The 17,653-nt window shown below is 40.9% G+C and overlaps 1 protein-coding gene across 6 annotated transcripts; it reads left to right on the plus strand.

Moving 5' to 3' along the window:
- The first annotated feature begins 859 nt into the window (after nt 1-859).
- Nucleotides 860-17,619, plus strand: flvcr2a (FLVCR heme transporter 2a). Of its 6 annotated transcripts, XR_006362032.1 has the most exons (12): nt 3,087-3,425; nt 4,613-5,236; nt 6,996-7,137; nt 8,401-8,541; nt 10,380-10,447; nt 10,673-10,776; nt 12,996-13,106; nt 14,364-14,469; nt 14,575-14,686; nt 14,966-15,030; nt 16,024-16,147; nt 16,681-17,619. XR_006362032.1 is itself a non-coding variant. In XM_044048051.1 (11 exons), the coding sequence occupies exons 2-11, from the start codon at nt 4,670-4,672 to the stop codon at nt 16,081-16,083; spliced, it is 1,476 nt and encodes a 491-aa protein (XP_043903986.1). In that variant the 5' UTR covers nt 3,087-3,425; nt 4,613-4,669; the 3' UTR covers nt 16,084-16,749. The 6 variants fall into 6 exon arrangements, 5 of the variants coding, with proteins under 5 accessions (XP_043903988.1, XP_043903985.1, XP_043903986.1 ...); XM_044048051.1 differs by having other exon boundaries at nt 16,024-16,749; XM_044048048.1 differs by lacking the exon at nt 16,024-16,147 and having other exon boundaries at nt 3,098-3,425.
- The last annotated feature ends 34 nt before the right edge of the window (nt 17,620-17,653 follow it).

Genomic DNA, 17,653 nt, shown 5'->3' on the forward strand with positions numbered 1-17,653 from the left:
TGGGCTTTTTTTTGATTCCCACAAAACTGGGAAAACAAAATTGACAAAATGTCTGCTTTAGGACGCCATCTGGTGTTCTTTACCAGAACTACACAACTATAAAACTATAAGGTTTGTAAAATGGACTGCTAATGTCCCATTAAAATAAATATATACATACATACATAGAATTTATTAAATTAAAAGCTCTAAAAATAGTAATTAGACCAAATAGTCTGGAGATTTGCTGCGTGTTACTCTTACCTGACAAACACACTCATTCCCCTCATTGTGTGGGCCCTTACAGCCACATATGCTGCCAGCAGGTGGCACTATATATACATATATATATATGTATATATATATATATACATACATATATTAGAATATACAAGTACAGTTGTTCCGAACTCCTGGTCCTTGTTTCCCTCATCACCTTGAATGAAAGAATGACTGAATGAATGAATGATGTGAACGATGGGGACAGGTGTATATCAAGGTCCCTGAGTGAGTGAAGCATTTGTGACCTTTGACCCATTCTGACTGATACATTATGTGTTAACACATTTTATTTTGTTAGCACTTTCGTTTGTAAAGGTTTGCCATTAATTAATAACAATTAATGTGAGACAGAACTTTCTTAAAAATGTGCATTTTTAGACCAGCAATTTCACTTGAGTTAAATATTTCAGTACTCTTTCCACCTCGAAAATCAAATATCATCAATGAGTATGACCTACTATGTCATTTTCTTTTCTATATTCCACTTTCTTTCCTCTTATCTGAGCTGGGTGGAGTCAAAGTCATTGGGAGGTGGGAGTTGGGGGGTGGCTCAGCTCAGCTCAGACTGCTCAAGTATTGAATGAACTTCTGATAAGAGCTCAGTCTTCTCCTCCTCAACTGAAATCTGCAACTGAGAAATCTATAAAACAAATCTCAGTGTAACAAAAAGAAAAGGTTTTCTGCTTCTCCTTTTTTTTTTTTACATGGAACGAAAGTGATACTTTATTTTTATTCCCACTTCTGTAATTCAAAGTGGCTGTATAGGATTATCATCATTATTATTATTATTGTTATTTTTTTATTATTATTAATACTACTTTTTAACCAGAATAATGGTAGAGGATCCGCGGCTCTCACAGGACTCCAACGATCCCGACGTAAGAGAACCACATGCCAAGGATGTCCAAGTCCAATGTAGCGGCATCCCTAACGGTGACAGCGGCAAGGCGGACACGACGCGTCTGTACAAGAGGCGCTGGTTGGTCGTGTTCCTCTTCAGCTCCTACTCACTGAGCAACGCGTACCAATGGATCCAGTACGGGATCATCAGCAACATCGTCTTGAAGTTCTACAGCGTGGACGCCTTCGCTGTGGACTGGCTGTCCATGGTCTTCATGCTCACCTACATCCCCTTCATATTCCCGGTCACCTGGCTCCTGGACAAGAAAGGGCTGCGCGTCACGGCGCTGCTGGCCAGCGCGCTCAACTGCGCCGGGACATGGATCAAGGTCGCCAGTGCCAGACCAGACCTGTTCGCCGTGACCATGTTGGGGCAGTTTACGAGCTCAGTGGCGCAGGTGTTCATCCTCGGGATGCCCTCGCGCCTGGCGTCGGTCTGGTTCGGGGCCAATGAGGTTTCCACCGCCTGCTCCATTGGAGTGTTTGGGAACCAGGTGAGTCGATACCATCAATTATACAATTCTCTAATCTGATTACGTTTGTTTTCGTGCTGGATCACGTCTAATCACACTGGCATTGTTCACGTTTAATCACATCAGTAGATGCAAGAGTATGAGCCAAACACATGCTGGATGTTATAATGATTTGTTACCAGACAAGAACCAATAATGATAGAAGATTATTCTAATTCTGACAAGTATATGAGTTAGTATGCCCCTAAACTTTAGAACACTCCTTAGATATCAGGGAAGCCAGCTCACTAGATATTTTTTAAAAGAAGACTTAAAACCTTCAACTATATTTCCTTTTTAATTCCACCCTGTGTTGTCTTTTATTTGCATTTTTTTTAGTTTATTTTAAAGTTAAAACAGGGGTTTTAACCTCTTTAAACTCTTTAACCTTTTCCTATTCTATTCCACCCTGTGTTGTGTATTTTACTGTTTTATTTGCATCTTTTGTTTTATTTTATTTTCTTTTAAAATTTTATTTTGAGCTACAATCCTTTAAAATGTGCAGCACATACAAGTTTATTATTATTATTGTTATTATTATCATTATTATTATTATTACTATAATAAGTTACCAGTGCTTCAGTTATTGTACAAAACTATTGTACAAAAGAATAACACATGAGAACTTCAGTTCAGTCCCACACTAATGAACTCTCTGTAATTAATATCAGACAAACAGGAAAAACACAAACTTCACAACATGTAAATCACATAATCTGCATTCTAACGCTGTATGAAACGCACACATGAACTTCCTGAGTATCTGGCTTCTATTGTTAATGTTATCAGTAACACCTGCAGTGCTTCTCCCGTGGAAACATGTTGGCTCTGCAGGAGAATTATCCATGTGATCAAGCAAATGTCACATTATTGGATTTTCCTACTTAAGTCTAACTCCTTATAGGGAGGCCCGTCCATTAATTCCAAGTCTTGGGTTTAATAGCTCCCTTTATCTTCCACATTGCAAGAAACCATCCTATGAAGTTTTTGGAGAACCAGAAGCTGCAGTGTGAGGATAATCCCTTTGTTTATTTACCTGAGGTGTTTGCCACATTTTTGTTTATGAACAGACAAGTTTGTCGAGATCTCCCCTCTCAGACAAAGTGTCTTGCTTAAGCACACATACCGCATAGAGCAGCAGAGTCAAGAATTGAACCCACATCCTTCCAGTTGAAGGACAACTCACCCACTGAGCCACCATGGCTCAATCTTAACTACTCACCTTTTAAATACTTTAACTAAAACTTAAGTACATTTTATATCAGGACATTACTGTTAATGCAGTACATGTCATATACCTTTTAAGACTTTTAATAAGTCATATTATAAAAAGTGACTTCAACTTCTACCAAAGTAATTTTCTGGTAAAGATACTTGTGCTTTTACTCAAGAATCCCTTTTAGGTACTTTATACAAGACTGCATATTTTCTTCGGGATAAACATGACATTGAACATGTTTCTATTGTTTGTTTACAGTTTAACTAACTTATGCAACAACCTGTGTGCTGTTCCTGTGTGGAAAAAGTGTCACTTTAGAGATACGGTCATTGAATTACCACCAAAACAAAGATTTGAACTTTCTTAATGGCACATTTGAGGAGCTTCAGTGTGTATGGTTTGTTTTGACGCTGGGAGCTACAGTAAAGAAGGAAATGACGTGGCTTCAAATAGTCTTTAAATTCTCGCCATGTTCTGCTGACTGAGCGCATTGTTCCAGTGTAGTGTAAAATGTCAGTGTTGCTGTGCCGCAGGTATGGACCACTCTTATCACTTTTCTGTCTTTTTGTCTAACGTTTCCTCTCCGTGGGACAGCGGGGAGGTTTCAACGCTCTCTGGTCTATTTATAGCTCAGTTGCTCAATTCTTTCAGGGGGAACTGTTGAGTACTATGAGCCTGGTGGCGCTTGTAGTCAAAACATTGTTTACATATGACTGAATCTGTTTAATAACAGTATATGTGGCTGTAACAACGCATTTTTATTGCGCGAAACGTTACGATGACGCAGCGTCTCGTCCCCAGCAGCACTGTTTTTACTCCGTGTTACAGTAGAAAAGCACCGGCATGACACCTTGTTTCACGTAAAAGCTTCCGCGTAAAGTGGATTTTATGGTTGCAGAGCGATTGCTATGGTAACAGTGTCGTTAACTTTACCGTTCATTCATGGATTTGTTCCGGACAGACAGACAAGTGGAGGTGCAGACATAGAGACAGACAGCAGGGGCGCTGTTCTCTCTGCAGTGGTAGGACATTATTTTATTTACAGTATTTACAACAATAGAAAACACTGCAGGGGACTTCAAGTAACTCATTCATCCACATTAGATTAACTTCATGTCACATTATGTATATTATATAATCATGTGATTATGGGCATTAGTAAGTCCTGTTTCAGTCACCCACAGCAGGAAAGAGTCATTTCAAAGTAGTGTTCTTAATCTTTAGATCTTATAGTCTCTTATGTTTGCACAGGAGTGTAAATACAGTCATCATTTATATTTTAGCCAGCTACGAACATGATAATAAAACAAGAACATGATAGTTTCCTGCTTAAAAACAAGAACAATTATCCTATGGACTCACTGCTTGTTTGTCAATTGTCAAGTGACATTATTTTCAAGGCACACGCCCCAAAGAATTTAAGACCATGTGTACACACAGTGTGTCTATCGTGCAGGTTAAGGTTAGCATTTAAAAATGTTTTTCTCCTAGACTGTCTTGTAGTGTCCGCTGCCAGCAGTTGTAGTCAACACTAAAACCCAAAAAAAGAAAATCATTATCCTGCAAATTCCCATCAATGCTAAACTGCAACCCAGATCCACTTTTGCTAAATCAGCAAATGTTGATGCATGCTGCAAATCGTCTGTTGGGTGGGAGGAGTGAGTCAGGTGCACTGCCAGAGTGTTAAGGGAGGCACACACATTTGCTTTTTGCTTTCCAGCTGTTAAGTGACACGTGGGAGACTGAAGAATAGGTGGAGAAATTAAGTTGGAGTGACATGAGTGCACAGGATGAGGCCAGAGGCAGTGACTGGTATCCAGCACCTCTGGGAGAGTACGCCCAGTTGCCTCAGGATGACAGCTGTAGCACCCTGGAGCCTTCAGAACAGCTCTTCCCTCTAATGGAGACCAAGTTATACAAGCGGCGCTGGGTCATGCTGTTCATTTTTAGCCTCTACTCCATGAGCAACGCCTTCATGTGGCTACAGTATGGCATCATCAACGACATCTTCATGCGCTTCTACAGCATCGACACCTTGGCCATTGACTGGCTCTCTATGATCTATTTCCTAACCTACATACCATTCATCCTGCCCGTCATGTGGCTGCTGGACAACCGGGGGATCAGGGATGTGGTGGTGGTGGGTTCTGCCTTGAACTGCATCGGGGCCTGGATCAAGACAAGCACAGCAGACCCCAACATGTTCGCCATGACTTTCTTTGGCCAGTTTGTGTGCTCAGTGGCCACAGTTCATATCCTGGGCATTCCATCCAGACTCGCGTCCCTGTGGTTTGGGCAGCAGGAGGTGTCTACCGCTTGTTCCATTGGTGTTCTAGGAAACCAGGTGTGTCTTTATTTACCTGCTTGACTCAGAAAGTCTTTTGCTGTGTGTGTGTGTGTGTGTGTGTGTGTGTGTATCAGTGTTCTTCAAGACACTAGGGTAATCCCTGGATCAAAATTGAAATGCTTCACTTAGCACAAGATGTAAAAAGAGAGACGTGCACCACCACTGTCATGTGACTAGCAGGTGAGTGAGAGCTAAAAAAAAAAAAAAGACTATCAAAGTTGCGTTATCAATGTCAGACACAAGTGAGCCATCCTCACTTCTCATCGTGTGGTTTAGAGAACTCTTTTTGCGATAATGGAACTTTCACCTGGAGCTGTGTGGTGGAGTGAACAGCAGCAGCTCTTATTGGCACATGCAGGCAGTGGTTTGTGCTGAATTTGCTTTAGTTCTGTCGTTATAACATCTGTTTTTCGGGAAACCAAAATCATGATCGTAGTTAAAATAAAATTGTGAAATACTACCGAACATTCAGGTTTATTTTTTTTTGAATGAATTTGGCTTCATTTATTTGATTCACCTCCTATTCTGTCTGTGCAAGCCAATAAAAACAGACTGTGGATACTGCACAAACATAACACTTCCTTTATATATGGTTCCTTTGTGATCTCACCACAGTGTGTTACATTAAGTATAAACAGAGCCCAGTGAAGGACATCTGACACTTCCAACGCTCTTTAAACCCTGAAGCAAAGCTGTTTTTCTCTTTATTTGAAGTGTGTTCTCCCTCACCTGTGCTAGGCCAAACACTGCACACCGGCCATTGTCATGTGAGCTCTTGTTGTGTGCTTTAGTCCCGGTGAAGATGAAAAGACACATTGTCGTCGAATGTTTACTTTAACTTTATTAGTTTGGCTCTGATCATGTCGACGTGATACTCCTGAAGTTTTTTCAGGGTGAAGTATTTCACATAAATGTGCCGTTGGATGTTCAGCAAAAGTTCATGCCAAGAAAAAGCGGGTAGGATTTCTGTGAAGAGCCTCAATGGGTTGAAGTTCCAAAAATAACATCATAAGTGAGTTATACATTGTGTTTTCTTTGCTTTGGATATGTGACAGTGATTCAATGTAAGTTGATTGTTCAAGTAGCTGATGTTAAATAAGTAACATCAGTATAGAAAAGTATTAAAGAGTGTCTGTCTGGTGTAGAAACCAACAGGAGCAGAAGGACTGAAGAACTCATTTTGTCACTTAGAGCCAGCAAACATTTGTTTTCACTCCATGTCTGTGTATGAAATTGGATGTAGTCTTGTAGGCTCATGTTTTGAAGCCTTGAGATTTGACAGGTGCCATATAATGTTTTTGAACCTGCCACTGGACTAGGTAGCAGTGTTAACATATGCTTTATTGTCTATTGTCGCCTAAATGGGAACATAATCCAAAAACTGGCATCATGTTCTATTGAAGAACATCTGAATCTAGCGATTAAGAGCATTAACTCTTCAGGAAAGTGAGAAGTAGACTCATTTTCCAATAGACTTCAATTGAAAAGGAGTACTTTTTGCAACCTGGGGAGTCGCCCGCTGGCGGCTCACTGAGACTTCCATCCTACTTCCGAGACTTCGCTTTTCAAAACAGACGGTTATGTCTAAACAAAGCCACTGTTGTTGGACAGTGAAAATGCCAGATTTTCTGCTCATATTTCTTTATTTCAACTTTTTAACTTACAGGTTTTCCTGCACAATTCTGTGATTGTGTGTTTAAATGTCATCCACAAAAAGGTGTGGAGTCATATTTTAATAAAGTGCCTCTCCTTGCAGTTGGGTATCGCCATTGGGTTCCTGGTGCCGCCCATTCTTGTGCCTAATGTGGACGATGTCAGTGAGCTGGCAAACCACATCAGGATCATGTTCTACATCAGCGCTGGAGTGGCCACCCTCATCTTCGTCCTCGTGGTCATTGGTGAGTCTTTAGAGTGACGGTGATTAATCTCCTCCACAGTCTCTTTGACTGTGTAAGAGCTGTCAGTGCTCTTCACTCGCTCATGCAGTTAATAACCCACTTTGAGTCGCTTCCAATGTCACGCAACTCCCACAGTCATGGTTGAATCAAATAAAGTTATCCTGACAGTTTGTGGTTTCTAGTGGTGTAGAGAGACCATGACAGGGCAGTTAGTGCTCGTCCTTTGTCCCTTACAATAAGATTGTTGTTGCCATTGTTTTAAGATTAAAGTTTATTGTCCTACACACAGTTTTATTGGTTTTTTTTAACATGGTAGCCTGTTATCTGGTTGTTGGGATCCTCAGGCAGCATAAAGCACAGATTTCTACCCCCACACCACTGCTGCATTGCTGTAATTGTCAATAGTTGAGTTCGGACACACAAGCAGGAACTTAGGGATGCAGAAGTAGTTTTTTTTAAATGGAATCATCTCCCCCTCAGCACTGTTAAATCCTCCTTTCAACCTTCACAAAAAGGACAAAACCTCACTGATAGTAAAGAGAAATGTGGTGAAGCTTGCACTATTTGTCATCCTAATGGTGACTTTCTCTCCTAGTTTGTGTGCATGTGTCAAAATCACATGGAACATGGCACAGGACTTAACACAAGCAGAGAAACACACTAGCTAAACACTAGAACAAGAAGGATTTTCAGGAGAGCCGTGACATTCACAACACACGAGGTCTGTGACAGCCTGGCGACGAGTGACTGGAGAACCAGGAAATAAGTAGTAGAGGTGCTTGATGAGGAGATTGGGAGCAGGTGTGCTTCCAACACAGGTGAACTGATTGCATGCAGGAGAAAAAAGGAGGAGGAGACGTGGGCGGAGATGAAGGCGGAGCATGACAGGACATTTGCTTTGGTTATTTGGTATAAAAAGTGTGTGGTAATACTATATCTGATAAGACAAAGCAGTCATATTATGTAGAATGTGTCCGCCATTCCTAGGCCAGTAAAGTCTCTGTGAGTGTGTGTTTGTGTCCGTACAAGAATAAAAGAATGTAATTTGTCTGAATTTTTGTTATAATGAGGTTTTACGCAGCACTTTTGAAAAAAGGTAAAAATTGTTTGCGTGAAATAACAGCTAGTAGTTAGGATAAGGTGATGTGAGAACAACACTTATTCCCCACTATCTCACTCAGCTCCCCCCTTCCTTTAGTTTACAAAGTCCTGTGTCCCACATGCACACATGACCTCCTGTAATGCTTTTTATCTGCTTTCTAGTGTTTCAGGAGAAACCAGAGCTCCCTCCCACGCAGGCCGAAGCCCAGGCCAGGAACATACCACCGGAAGAGTACTCATACATGGCTTCTATCTTGAGGCTGCTGAGCAACAAGCCCTTTATGCTCCTGGTTGTCAGCTATGGTAGGTCTCTTCCTGCTGCCTTCATCTTTTTTTTTTGTCCTTCCACAGACAAACAAACAAAAAGTTTTACCAGGAATCCTTTGACTATATATATAGGAAACAGTAATTGCGATTGCAGTTCACAATCTTCTGTCAACTTATAATAATAAACAAGATTCTTTTGTGGTTTATGCTTTGGGTTCATGTCTGTCTGTGCTTGCACAGTAAGATGCTGCTTCAAAACACATTTATTCATTTATACAAACAAACTTATGGGCCAATATATTCAGTTGCTGTCAATAAACCCTCTGAAATGGACCTTAAAATTGCTTCAAGAATCCCCTTAAATGAGAGGTAGAAAGTCTATTTTCCTATAGCCCAACTAAGTTGTAAAAAGAAAGAAAAGGTCCTGAGGGTAAATGTGGTAATCACTGACAGAGGTATCCTAAAGCAACATGCACAAATCACAGTCAACAGGCAGAAGGTTCAAAGTCTAACACAATACAATGCTACAATGCAGGACAAGGACAGACTGCCAGAGAAGGGCAGGTATATATATGAGGAGAGACAATTAGACACAGGTGCAGTTAATGAAAGAGGCGGGGAAACACACCTGAATACAACTTAACTTGATGACACAGACTCTTTTCCAACGATTGTTTCCAGAGACTTGTGCCACAAAAACCTCACTGAGAACATTTCAACTTTCTCTGGTCGGAAAGACAATGATCATAAAATGATTCTGACCTGAGGAAGATCCACATTGGAAACACTGTGTGCCCTCAATTATGTTTCTGTGGCATGGAGGTCACTGGAAGGAAACTGCTTATAATTTCTATATTGTAAGCTTTAGGGGGCGAATCTCTCATCTTGCACACATGGAAGTTGGTTGTAATACTAAATACTCAATTAAACATGCGGTGGTGGGGTCACGGGGAGGTCACACACAGTGAAAGAAAGCGGAAATTCTGAATTAGCGCAGCCCTAGCTTCTCTCCTCCTCACAGTGTTGTGTGCAGGTCACGCCACACTCATGTTTATCTGAACATGAGAAGAATGGAGGTGAAAGGTAACAGGTAATCAGCTGCTTCTGCAGATATGTGGATGTGTCTTCATGGAACACTTCCAGTACATGTGTAGCACTGATATAAAGGTCATTCTGAGGTGTTACATCCCTGCTCAAAGGTTACGGTTTGGTGATGACAGTGTGAAAGATTGAAATGATTGTGACATCAAATAAATTATAATAATATGATGTTTTTTTGGCCAATTTATACATTAACCCTTTAAAACCTCAACCCTCAAAGTAGTTGTTTGCTTATTTTAACCACAAAAGGACCAGAAAATGCTTTTGCTCATTGTTCCAGAATAACTTCCAATATTATTAGTTATTTACAACTCACTGCATGTAAAAATACTGTTTTAATTCATTTAGAAAAACACTGCAGTTGTACACGAACACCAGATTTTGTGCGTTAAATGAAATTTGAACAGTTTAAAACATAAATAAAACAGGCCCACACAACAAAAAGGTTCTAAGACGCACTTTAGATGCACATGAATTAAATCATAACTTGCCAAAAATGGCACATTGATTTAGTAAATTAAATAAAACATAGTAAGTAATTCTCTTAGGACTGCGATGAGCATCACCACACATCGCCATCAAAACATGAACTACGACGACTTCTATTGCAAGTGATAGAACAGAAAGATATGAACTGTTTCTGATATGAATGGGTTACATTTTTCAATTTGTGTAGAAGTAATTCAAGTTTAATTAAAGAGTAATTAAATTCAATTGCATTTATATTCTCTCTACCACCTACTAAAGAGACTTTCTTTATGTGTTGTCCGCAGGGCTGAACGTCGGCTGCTTCTATGCCGTTTCCACATTGTTGAACCGAATGATCATCGAACATTATCCCGTAAGTTCAGCTGACTGAACTATGTCCTTTTCCCCCCTGCAGACCACACTAGCTTTTACTCTCTCACACTCACTACCCTTGTTTCACCCTGTGGCCTCAGTGTGACGTCGTTGACCCTGACCCAGATCACAAGAGTGTCTGACTCTGATTGTTATGTCTCTGAGCTTTCGTTCATCTGAAAGTCCTGTAACCTCAGTGTGTGTGTGTGTTTTTTTTTACTCTCAGGGTGAAGAGGTAAACGCTGGGAGAATCGGTCTGACCATCGTCATTGCAGGCATGGTGGGCTCTCTCATATGTGGCATTTGGCTGGACAAGACCAAAACCTACAAGTAAGATGCACTTTCATCACGGACACGGGCAATTTGAAGCTGAAAAGCTTCACCAAATTGGTCAGACACTTAGAAGGAACCAAAACCTTTCCTGTTGCCTTCGTTTTTTCCAGTGATGTGTCAGGATACAGTGAGAGAGAGCCTTGGCATATCTCAGGGGCATTAGAATGATGTTGAAAGGATAGTTAAGCTTGGTTGTTTGAAATGTCCTCCCTCGGCAGCTGGATGCTCAAGGACAGAAGAAAGTCTGATTTTAGCCATGAGACTATACATCCATTTTCTACCACTTTATCCTCCACATGAGGGTTGCGGGGGGTGCTGTAACCCATCTCAGCTGACATAGGGCAATAGGCGGGGTCAAATTGACCTAATCCCCAAACCTGCATGTCTTTGGACTGTGGGAGGAAGCCAGAGAACCTGGAGAAAACCCACACACACACACACACACACACAGGGAGAACATACAAACTCCATGCAGAAAGGCCCTTGTTCCAACCAGGGCTCAAACCCTTGCTGCAAAGGCAAGAGTGCTAACCACTACGCCAACCGTGTGGCCCGTCATGAGACTAATCTAATAAAAACTACACCTGCTGATTTCTGCGATATTTTAAGAATATTTCTACCACTTAGCCTTGCCCATAGTCTTTTACACTTTTAGGTAATTGAAGTTTGTAAACTGCTCACGCTACTGCACCAAACGACACAGGAGCTGCTGATATTGCTACCCCGTTTCCGTAACTTTACGTTAATCTTAAATTAAATCCAAAGTATCTAAGGATCTTAAATCCCGGAGTCACACGATAGCATATTTGAACCCACTGATGAAGGCAAGAGTGGATCTTAACTCCTGTGTGCCATGAAGGAAAATAACTGATTTTCTCGATGGAAAAGACTGTCCGACAGTGAGATAAAGTGGCAATCACAGACGTATGCAGGCATGTATTTTATCAGCAAGGTCAGCAATGTAACAACCACACTTCAAAACCCCACAACTATCCCTAGAATTTCCAAGGCTGAGAGAATCATGAGCTGAGAGAGCACCGACTGTTCCTTCCTGCTTCACGTTAAAACAGAGAAACAGTGTAGTATGTTAGGTTGTTAGGTTAGTTTCTAACGGCCACTTTTGTCATAAACCCAAGGTACTGTAGCTGTCGCTGCACACATTTAAAACGAATCTGCACCATTAGAAAAAGCTGTGCTTCAAAACGTGGACAAACGTCCTTCATATCTATTCTTGGGGGAAATGTCCTGGTGAATTAAAGGTTTTGTTCAAAGCGAATGAGAGTCCAGTGGCACTGGGTTTTTTATGTTTAGTCCATTCTCTGCTTATTTGAACTGACAGGCTGTACTGTACTGTACTGGACTCACATCTCGGGCTTGATCAATTGGAGAAGTTTCATGTTACAGCTGAATGTCTCACAAAAAAAGACCAAGCTAACATAATACACACACACACTACAATCGTAAAAGTAAGATTATTAAGAAGATTAAGATTCGTGTTTAAATATCTGCTGCAAACTATTATCATTATTATTACTACTATGATGATGACAGATAGAAAAATCCCTGGTCCTCAGATTCCCGACACGCTTAGCTGTCAAAGCAGTCTCACGCTCCTATTGTTCTATGTGGGGAAAAAAGAGTCAGAGGACTACGTTATATTAACAAAAACATTTTGCACCAATAGTTCACGCATGGTTGTGCAAGAGACAGTAAGCCTGTCTGTGCAAATGGCCCCAGGTCTTTTCAAAATCCTCTTGACACTTGGAACATCCCCTCCTCACTACTATTTACATGGAAAGATTAATGGAGAAGAAACAGCGAGGAGAATCCAAAGAAACACTGTACTAAACCACAAAGAATTGAACTGAATAATAACAAAAAAATGAGGATTTAACAGCATTTTACACACAGACTGAGGCATGTGAGGGTAAGCGGCCTTTAGAAGTCTTTATAGTAACTATACTACAGTAAAACCCCTTTGTTAAATTCCATCAGGAGGATTTTACTTGATTCCAGCCTGAGCAGGAATGTAGCCAACTTCAGCCTTGTCACAAGATCCAGATTCTTAAATATGTACAAGTCAAATAAGATTAAATTCAAATCTTATGATTATTTGTGTGTGTTTGTGTGTGTGTGTTCCTCATAGATGGTGTGTTCTCTTTGCAACTGTGCGTTTAAATGAAAGTGGAATTAATATTTGTCTCCTCTCGTTTCAGGCAGACCACCCTGGTTGTATATCTCCTCTCGCTGATTGGCATGCTCATCTACGCCTTCACCCTCAACCTGGGTCACCTGTGGGTGGTGTTTGTCACTGCTGGGGTTTTAGGGTAGGTAATCATTCAAGAGTTTAATCCAGCATGGTCTTAAACATCAGGGGTTGGGGCTTGGAGTCAACTCCAGACATCTAAAAAGGAGGGTAAAAAATGTGTTAGTATTATAGTTTGTGTATCTATGCTGCACCCTTCCCTTAAAAATGACATATTGGTGTGTATTTAACCTTCTGAATGACTTTTAGTGGGCGTTTGTTTGCGTATCCACATTGTATTCAAACCCGTTTGCGGCTGTCTCGCTTTACTAGTGCAGTGTTAGTGTTGCCTCCGTCTGTCTTGACGCAAAACGAATCACTTCCTGTGAGCGGTGAGAGATTTGTGGGGCGCTGATAGTGAACTCATTTTGACAGTGGTTTGATTATAACTGATATTGGTTAATGTTTCAAAGTAACGCACCACAGCTTTATATTCTGATTCGACCTCATGATTGACAGATATACTGTAATAGACTCAAACACAACTTTTTGACTTTTCACTAAATAGTCTGCAAGTTTGATATATACATGAAATAAGACCGGGGATCCTGGAATATAATGTGAATCCACAAAGGCCTTAAATGTAGCAGAAATGAACTGTGAAACGATGGCTTCCTAGTGTTCAAAGGTGTTTGTTTTTACAAACGGCTTAAAAGAGAGTTTATTTTTAAGATACAACACAATACAGCTTTTTCATCCCAAAGGAAAGTTGGTTCATGGCAAAAACAGGACGGAAATTCACAATGACACTGTAAACATAGAGCTGTTCGACTCCTTGTTGGGTCAAAGTGCAGTTTATTGATCCTCTACTGGCTTTACCATCAATTGTTATTTTTTCAAATAAATCTGATGACACAGTCTTTTCATTCTTCTCTTTAACATAAACCATGTCAGTCACATCTGATGTCCACAGATATGAACAGATCACAAAAGCAAACTTAGAGCTCCTCTGATTACAGTCTTACAGTTATTGCTATTTATGGTAAGACGATTATGCCCACAACTGGTTTCCATAGCAATCCCTTTGTCTGCTTTCAAAAACCCAGACACGATGTATTAAACCGGAGTGTACTCTTGCACTGAAATTAAGTAAAGTTGAAGCTGTCTCGCCTCTCAGCCAAGAGCCTTCTTCACTTCCAGGTGTTCAACCTCTGTGGGCTGGATCCAGTTTCAGGATTTTAAAAATCAGCAAGAGTTACAGCGGATGGAAACTAGTCATTGTTGATAATGAATACACAGACAGAGATTTTTTTAACCTAACTCTGTGTTCTTTCCGCAGCTTCTTCATGACAGGATATCTGCCGCTGGGCTTCGAGTTTGCCGTGGAGCTCACGTACCCTGAATCCGAGGGAACCTCATCGGGACTTCTTAACTGCTCTGCTCAGGTCCTTCATGTCATTTCAACACGCCATTTCAACTGTAGAGACTCACAGACACACATTTCAACGTGGAGTCACGTTTTTTTGTTTTTTTTAAAAATCTATTTTCAGATTTTTGGGATTATTTTCACCATCTGCCAAGGGAAGATTATTGACAAATGGGGCACTTTGGCTGGAAACATCTTCCTTTGTGTTTTTCTACTAATCGGTTCAGTACTGACAGGTAAGATGATCACTCACATAACTCACACATTTGGTTAATTGTCTGAACAATCCTGGACTTAACATTTGCAGAAGGTTGTATCTATGGGATGAAGTCTCCCCCTAGTGGGAGAATGAATAATTACATTGTGCACACAATTATTATTGTGTGTATTTGTCACGAATGGATCACGACCGCTCATTTCCATTTCACACTACTTCCACTGATGCTCTCCTTACAATGCAATGATTCCATGCTGCTTCCTGTTAAAGTTCCCCTTTATTCTGCGTCCATCCACAGGATTTATTAAGGCTGACCTCCGACGGCAGAAGGTCAACCACCAGACCGATGTCCAGACAGTGAGCGTAAGTACAAGCCCTCACATCGTTGTAGAGAGGAGAGGTGTTAGAAACCACTGTGGCTCGGGGCTGAATGAACTCCTCTGGCCTGCTTCTCTGCAGTCCTCATGCTGCGACGCATGGCTACACACTTCACTCGCGAGAGAAAGCAAGGGGTTGCACAGGAAACTCTTAACTCACTAAAAACATCCTCACTCTGCTTGTGTGTGTGTGTGGGTGGCAGTCTCCCTACACCGTGAGAATCTGATCTCATCTTAATGCTTTTTCATGCTTTCACATGCAGTGTAGTTAACAATCAATAATAGTGTGATATCCACCTATCCACCTTCTACCGCTTTATCCTCCACATGAGACAAACAAGCATCCACTCCCACACTCACACCTACGGTCAATTTAGAGTGTCCAATTTGCCTAATCCACAAATCTGCATGTTTTTGGACCGTGAACAAAACAACCAGTAGCTCGCACATAAATAAAAATGGACACTGAAATCAAACAACAGTCGTTGAACTGTCTGCCTATGAATCTCGGCACATTAATACTTATTTTTTATTGTGCCATTAAATGCACGTTACTACTTCACATTGCATGTGTTTTCATTTGCTGCCGGTATGACAAGCTTGCAGCTCGGTCTTTTTCGTTGTCAGCTGAAGTGGACTGCTCAGGTAATTCTCTACACTAACAGAACTGAACTAGAATAACAGATTGGCATCACTGTCTTTGTTCTAATTATGAGCCAGTTTCTGTGAGAATAAAGCAGCAGATATAGGTGTTGGATTTGCTTGCACGCCCTATTGTCTGTCCAATTTAGATCAATGTTATGTCATATTTAATAATCTTTTGCTGCTAAAGGCAGCAGGCTGTATTAGTTGGTGTTTGGTTCGGCGGAGGAGACAGACTCCTGGTGGTGGTGGCGGTGGTGTTGTGTGGAGGAGACGTGGTGGTGGATGAGTTGCGAGGGCCCCTTGGAGTTGTGACACCCAAGCTACTGTTCCACAGTCCACAGGGTCCATGTCATTGGTGCAGGACTACGGGGCCACAGTGTGCAGCGGCACCTGACAACTATAGAGCCTTGACTTAAACCCACAACCTCACTAAAAATAAAACACACCCACCTGCCAAGGTAGGGACACACCTTCCTCTCAAGCTTCAGTGTGAGCATGCACATACATGGAGACAGTGTAAAAATGCTTTTGAAACTTGTGTCATAATCGTAATTCTTCCCATTTTGTCAAATGTGTATACTATTCCTGCACCATTACACAATCCAAGGTGCAGTATATAGTATTTAGGAGAATGTACCGTTTAGTTTTTGGAAGTAGAAGTTTTAATATGCAAACAAGGATATGTTTTTTTGAGGAACTTGGGAAAGGGAGGAGTGAGAGGAGGAATCCTGTGTTTGTGATAATCCACAGTCTCACTCTTAGATGGATCTAATTCTTACACACTGGATCTTGAATTTGAAACTTTTTGCTTTGACCAAATCACCCTTTTTAAAAGTGATGATGATTTGACACCTTCGATGAACTCACTGTACTAACTGATAGATCATGTTTATCATGATTATGGATTATACTGGATGAATAGAATGTTTGCATGTATGAATACTGTCTTTTAATCAACTATAACGTCTTTACTCGTCTGTTGTTGTTGCAGGAGAAGAAAGCAGCAGATGTGGAAGGAGGAACATCCCCACCTGAAATCCTCAAAGAGAGGAAGTTGTGAAGAAGGACGTTCCTGCGATGAGCTGCTGTAACTCATGAAGAACCACGTAGATGCCAGATTCATGCTCATATCCAAAGTGCAATTTAGCTCGTCGCAAATCAAGCACAAGTCAGAATATTGGCGTTTAATGTTGACGTTTTTACATGTCAGTGCAATCTAACTGCCACTTCTGTGACTCCAACATGACGACAGTCTTTAATTTATCCAACCCTAATGTTTTTTTTTTATTAAATGCACAATGATGAGCAATATTTAAACTGCGTGTCCTTTTCCTAATATTGGACCCAATACTGTGCGTTACTGAACTCATTCATGAAGTGTTGTGTTTTTGATTCACACTGAAAGTGTGCGATGTGACCTCCTGCTGCGGCAGCCAGGTAACCAACCCAACACTTTCACATCGTTACACATCTGCCTGCCATTCAGGGTCACGCGGGAGTATTCTCCTCTCTGAACACAGCGGACTATAAATACGCTTGCTGCCGTGAACTTTGGAAAGTCAGTCTTACACTGTACCACTGTATCTCTACTACAGGAAATTTGGTGTGGTGCGTCAGGGACATGAAGAATGTCAGCGTTGCACAAAAGAGATGCAAGTAAAAGGCAAATGAATCTTGTTTTGCCCTCGTCATTTTGCACAAGAAAAACTGTTGTATGTTAGAAAGTCTTCTGTTGTGATTTTGTTACTGAGGCATATGTTTCACGTTCATGCAGTCTGTCATGTCTGTGTTGTTCTCATTGTGTCGTGGTCTGTGTGTTGTCATGATTCTTATGGGATTGTTTAAGGTGCTAGTGATTGTGAAAAAGTTTCTAAACCCAAAGTGTTTTTGCCTTTTTGTATGCTACAAATAGTTTTTAAACTGTTTTTAAACTAATTCTTTGTTTTATGTAACATTTAACTAAT

This window comes from Solea senegalensis, linkage group LG16 (genome assembly GCF_019176455.1).
Source record: "Solea senegalensis isolate Sse05_10M linkage group LG16, IFAPA_SoseM_1, whole genome shotgun sequence".
In the NCBI taxonomy this organism is placed as follows: domain Eukaryota; kingdom Metazoa; phylum Chordata; class Actinopteri; order Pleuronectiformes; family Soleidae; genus Solea; species Solea senegalensis.